At 40.3% G+C, this 6,395-nt stretch overlaps 1 protein-coding gene across 1 annotated transcript in view; it reads right to left on the bottom strand.

Moving 5' to 3' along the window:
• The window catches only part of TPST1 (tyrosylprotein sulfotransferase 1), a 130,712-nt gene continuing 124,317 nt past the window's right edge, over positions 1 to 6,395 (bottom strand). The window contains exons 5-6 of the mRNA XM_032872362.1: positions 1,964 to 2,009; positions 1 to 469 (exon numbers count right to left, since the gene is read on the bottom strand). Of these exons, the coding sequence (XP_032728253.1) occupies positions 1,992 to 2,009 (18 nt within the window). The 3' untranslated portion in view covers positions 1 to 469; positions 1,964 to 1,991. The remainder of the gene's footprint in view (positions 470 to 1,963; positions 2,010 to 6,395) is intronic.

The raw sequence follows: 6,395 nt of genomic DNA, 5'->3' as shown, positions 1-6,395 counted from the left end.
GGAAGGAGGCTGGCAAGTGAGTGGGAGATGCGGGCCGTGCTCTGCTCATCTCAACGGGGGACAACCAGTCCTAGAAATCTCCCTCCTGTTGAAAGGCGGAAGTCTTCCCTGGGGCAGACAAACAGAATCCGGTTACAAGTGCGGAGTCACGCTTTGTTCTCCCCTGCACCATGCTGCCTCCTTCCCAGCTGTGGTCCTGGCATAAGCCAGGTAGACAGGGAGGAGGACAGATGGTTCCGAGAGCAGCTGCCTCTGAAGCACTATCCTCCCAGAGATGCTCTGTTGCCTTCCTTGCTTCTTCCGGGTCCTTCTCTCACTGCAGGTGGCCCCTAGAGGCCGCAACAAGCATATGGGGGTGCAGTGATGCTGTTGAGGCAACTCAAAGGCCGAGTCCATGGACACTGTATTCTGTCTTGTAAAGCATTCAATACGTGGGTCCCTGTGTGTGCATTTCATGGACGGAAGTTATCTATAAGAGGTGTGATTACTGCTGTTACATACGTCTACAGAGCATTTGTCTAGCACCTAGCATTTCCTCCTTAGCAAAAAGGTAGTCATAAATCTTGAAACCTATTAATATTATTAGCTCAAAGTCTTCCATGATTTTGACATGGCATAGCAGTGTTCATTTGCTTTTTCATTCTATTATCCATTAACCTAGCAAGTCATAAAAATCTTACTCAAATCATTCAGTCTTCATTTTCTCATCAGTACAACAGGGATGATACCACCTACTTGCCAGAGTGGTTTGAACCTTGAAAGAATTCACTCATATATGTACATATATGAATATAATATTATATATTACATAGTGTATCATATAATACATATGTCATTTAAAAAAAAGATTTTATTTATTTATTTGACACAGAGACATAGCAAGAGAGGGAACACAAGCAGGGGGAGCAGGACAGGGAGATGCAGACCTCCCATAGAGCAGGGAGCCCGATGTGGGGCTCAATTCCAGGACCCTGAAATTATGACCTGAGCCGAAGGCAGACACTTAACCACTGAGCCACCCAGGCTCCCCTGTATATGGCATTTATATATTACATATATAAAATGCTTGATATTCTATGCCTTGAATAGAGTATGCAGTCAATACATTGTTATTATATAAAATAAAATAAAACAGCAAGCAAAACTACAAGAAAAAAATCAGTTTTTTAAAAAAGTTTTTCAAGTTCCAAATGATCTAAGGCATTACCACATCATTCAGAACAAAACAGAATCTTAAGGAATTGTGGGAAAAGGACATGAGCTCTGAGAAGCTACGTCAGGAGGTCTGGGTTCAGAAACCAGCTTTTCCACTAATTGGCTGGTGTCCCTGGACATGTACCTGATGATACTCAGATATAAAGGGGACTGACAGGCATGGCTGGCCTAGCCCAACTGTAGCCCCCACCTACAAGAAACAATGTAGGTTACCAACATAAGATCTCATCGTACATTAAAACCAGCAAGCACAGACTTGACCAATTTCCAAAAATACTTTTGTAAAAACACTTGCACATCCAGCATGCACAGAAGCAGCACAGGGTGGTGGAAGAAGCTTTCACCTTCCCGTGATGTCACTCTGACAAATAACCTGCTCAGTTTCCTTATCTGCAAACAGGTTACTGGGATTAATGGTCTCCAGATTTCTTTCAGCTAACATATCTTAGTATCTTATACTCCTCCTCATATTAAAAATAAAAACTAACACTGTTTGAATGCTTACTAGGTGCCAAGCTTTTTGTAGACATTATTATGCTCAATTCTTAATACTACTCTCTTACTAATATTGTCCTTGTTTTGCAGAGAGGCAAAGACACAGAGAAGGCATTTGCTCAATGCCACAGAGCCCAGATTCCAACTCAGGCCAACGGACTCCAGAGCTGTGTTCTCCACTCCAGCCAAACTGCCTCCTAAGAGAGCTTACGCAGGGAAACCCAAAGACCAAAGAATGTCCCCCAACTCTCACCTCATATATGGAAGAGGTTCTGGCTCTGCTACTCCACTTCCTCAGTCTGTCAAAGGAAGCAAAAGATATTTTAAAAGACCTTGAAGTTGGTCAGGATGAAAAGTGACTATTCCTGTGGAAATATCAGGGGTAGCTTGTCGGCTCTGATCACAGATTTTCCAATGAACTCAGTCTGCTACAACTATAGAATAAAGAACGTGACTGGCCTGTCTCTAGTTCCTGGTAGGGAGACTCTAAATTCTTGGATTTTCCCGGGTAGAGGGAATGTCTTCATTATTCAGGAGCTGCTTGGATCATACTTGAGTTTAAGCTACGAGATGAGATAATTCAGGATGGAGGCTGGTCATACAAAGATCACGCCTGTGATTAGAGACTTGGGACTCTGAGCCAGCCCAGCCTCGGGGGAGCGGATGACCAGGATTGACTTCAACTACATCGTCAATGATTCAATCAATCACGTCTATGTAATTAGATCCCAATAAAAACTATGGATGCTGCAGTTCAGTGAATGCACAGATGTGCTGCTGAGGGGGAGAAGTACCCCGATTTGTGGGGAATGGGCACAGCTCTGTGTCTGAGACCCTCATAGCCCTGTCTCCTCATCTGGCTGATCCTGATTTGTGTCCTTTATAAAACTGTAAGTACAGCACTTCGCTGAGTTCTGTGAGCCACTTCAGCTATACGAAACCTGAGGGTTCTATGAGTTTCAATTTTCTCATTTATTACAAGTTAAATAAAAGTCTTTTACAGACTTTTTCTAAGTATTTGTGTGTGGGATGCATTAAACTAACCACAGTAAGGGGCTTAAAGTTCCTAGTAAGGCTTTTGCGCAATTTTTTTCCCAACCGATTTGTAGGAATCCTCTATAGTCTACAAATGAATCCTTTGTTTCAAATTATTTTATCCCACTTAAGGTATACTTTTATACTCTTTATGATGCTTTCTAATAAGTAAATACTATCAATTTTAATGGAGCCAAATTATCCATTTTAAAATTAATAATTAGTGTTTTTTATGATCTAAGAAATCCTTCCCTCTTAAGGTCACGAAGATATTCTCCTTTGTGGTCTCCTAAAAACTTTATTATTTTGCCTTTTAACGTTTAGGTTTATAATTGGCCTGGATATGATTTTTGTGTATGCTGTGAAGCAGAGGTATCCCTTTAATTTTAGACTCAAATTTCCTTTCTTGATTCCTTCAAACTTATTATGCAAAACAGTCTTTGGATTTGACATTCCTTCAAGACTTGCCTCTTGGGTTATTCTCTGGCTCCAACTGCCACACCCTACAAGTGACTGATGGCTTATTCATGACTCCATCCAAGTTTTGGGGGCATCATGCCTAGCCCAGGCTCCTGGCCCAGAGCCCCCTTGTCTGTAAAAATTGATCAGTCTTCAAGGGAGATCAGAAGTTCCTTAAAAAGACCTTTTTTCTCTCTGACTCTTGAGGACTCATTCCAACTTCTCACTCATGATAGAAATTGAGTAAACATTTGTTGAATAAATAAAATGAATGAATGGGAGGATTAAAATTGAACATACACTAATAAGAATATGCCTTGGAAGTAGTATGAAATTCTCAAGTAATACTAATATCAACTACTAATGGCTGACTGTTATTGGACAAGGATCTGAGAAGACAGAGCCTTCAACCCTGGTATGAGATGCAGCTTCTCCTACAGGGCCCAGCCCACTCAGTCCAGGCTCGCTTCAGGCAACACGACTTCACAGAGTCTATGAGGAGGTATGCCTCCCTCACCAATCCTTATCTGGAATGATTTTAGAGACCAAGTTCAGTGCTGAGTCTTCATTTCCTATTTACAAGCCAATTACTGATAGCAACAGCCTGGCGGCAACATGTATTATCACTAGGCTAGAAAGGGAAGTTGTCTGCTGGGCTCGAGGAGTTAATAATTTTCCCTACTACTATACAGGAATGGCCGATGAGGCTCAAATGCAGGACATTCTGGGCTACTTCAGCACACAGTGTCGGCGTAACACTGCCTGTTTCTCATCAACTCAAGAGACAATACTGAAACCAAAGTAAGTGAAGATGCGACATTACAAGGATAACTCTAGATCTGTTTTAACTAGTCTCTTAAACAGTAAACATTACAATTTTCAAACTTTCACTGTCCTTTCCCAACTTGGGGGCTTTGCAGTGGAGGGAGAAAGGCTATGAATATAATGTATTTACAAGTCTCCTAGCCTCCCAATAAGACAAGTTAAAAGGCCATGGATGTATATATGATAAGAACAACGGATGGCTGTACAGTTTTATTTCAAGTTACATATCCAAAGGCTGGAGCAGATTCACCAAGGCAGGCTTCTGGGTTTTTTTTTTCTTCTTCTTCATTTATGGTTTAATGTTTTGTATTGCTATCTTTCTCTCCTTTTTTAAAAAGTATTTCTTCTTTATTTTTAAAAATTAACATATAATGTATTATTTGTTTCAGGGATACAGGTCTGTGATTCATCAGTCTTACACAATTCACAAGGCTCACCGCAGCACATTCCCTCCCCAATGTCCATCACCAGCCTCCCCAACCCTTCCACCCCCCTCCACTCCAGCAACCCTCAGTTTGTTTCCTGAGATTAAGAGTCTCTTATGGTTGTCTCCTCCCTGGTTTCATCCCATTTCATTTTTTCCTCTTTTTCCCCATGATCCTCTGCCTTGTTTCTCAAATTCCACATATCAAGCAAAATCATATAATTGTCTTTCTCTGATTGACTTATTTCACTTAGCATAATACCCTCTAGTTCCATCTACATCATTGCAAAGCAAGATTTCATTTTTTGATGGCTGCATAATATCCCATTGTGTATATATACCACATCATTTTTATCCATTCATCTGCCAATGGACATCTAGGCTCTTTCCATAGTTTGGCTATTGTGGACATTGCTGCTATAAACACTGGGGTGCACGTGCCCCTTAGGGTCACTAATTTGTATTTTTGGGGGTAAATACCCAGTAGTGCAATTGTCACAGAGTGGTTCTATTTTCAACATTTTGAGGAACCTCCCTACTGTTGTCCAGAGTGGCTGCACCTGCTTGCATTCCCACCAACAGTGGAGGAGGGTTCCCCTTTCTCCACATCCTTGCCAACATCTGTCATTTTCTGACTTGTTAATTTCAGCCATTCTGACTGGTGTGAGGTGGGATCTCACTGAGGTTTTGATTTGTATTTCCCTGATGCCAAGTGATGTTGAGCACTTTTTCATGTGTCTGTTGGCCATTTGGATGTCTTCTTTGCAGAAATGTCTGTTAGTATCTTCTGCCCATTTCTTAGATTATTTGAATTTGATAAGTTCTTTATAGATTTTGGATACTAGCCCTTTATCTGATATGTCATTTGCAAATATCTTCTCCCATTCTGTTGGCTGTCTTTTGGTTCTGTCAACTGTTCTCCTTGCTGTGCAAAAGCTTTTTATCTTGATGAAGTACCAATATTTCATTTTGCCCTTGATTCCCTTGCCTTTGGCAATGTTTCTAGGAAAAATTTGCTGTGATAGGTTGAAGAGGTTGCTGCTTGTGTTCTCCTCAAGAATTCTGATGGATTCCGGTCTCACATTGAGGTCTTTCATCCATTTTGAGTCTATTTTTGCGTGTGGTATAAGAAATGGTCCAGTTTCAGTCTTCTGCATGTGGCTGTCCAATATTCCCAACACCATTTGGTAAAGAAACCTTTATTCCATTGAACATTCTTTCCTGCTTTGTTGAAGATTAGTTGACCACAGAGTTGAGGGTCCATTACTGGGCTCTTTATTCTGTTCCATTGATCTATGCATCTATTTTTGTGTCTATACCATACTATCTTGATGATTACAGCTTTGTAATATAGCTTGAAGTCCGGAATTGTGATGTTGCCAGCTTTCCTTTTCTTTTTCAATCTTCTTCTGGCTATTTGGGGTCTTTTCTGGTTCCATACAAATTTTAGGATTATTTGTTTCATTTATGTGAACAAATCAAAAGTATTTTGATAGGGATTGCATTAATATGTAGGTTGCTATCAGCAGTATAGACATTTTAACAATATTTGTTCTTACAAACCATGAGCATGGAACGTTTTTCCATTTCTTTGTACCTTCCTCAATTTCTTTAATGAGTAATCTATAGTTTTCTGGGTACAGATCCTTTGTCTCTTTTGTTAGATTTATTCTTAGGTATCTTATGGTTTTGGGTGCAACTGTAAATGGGATTGACTCCTTAATTTCTCTCTCTTCTGTAGCATTGTTGGTTTATAGAAATGCAACTGATTTCTGTGCATTGATTTTATATCCTGACACTTTACTGAATTCCTGTATGAGTTCTAGCAGTTTTGAGGTGGAGTCTTTTGGGTTTTCCACTTAAAGTATCATATCATCTGCAAAGAGTGAGAGTTTGACTTCTTCTTTGCTGATTTAGAGGCCTTTAATTTCTTTTTGTTGTC

Source organism: Lontra canadensis, unplaced genomic scaffold (genome assembly GCF_010015895.1).
Source record: "Lontra canadensis isolate GAN:19392208 unplaced genomic scaffold, GSC_riverotter_1.0 scaffold45, whole genome shotgun sequence".
Taxonomy (NCBI): Eukaryota; Metazoa; Chordata; class Mammalia; order Carnivora; family Mustelidae; genus Lontra; species Lontra canadensis.
Note: the sequence above shows the minus strand (reverse complement) of the source record. Positions and strands in the feature narration are given on the sequence as shown.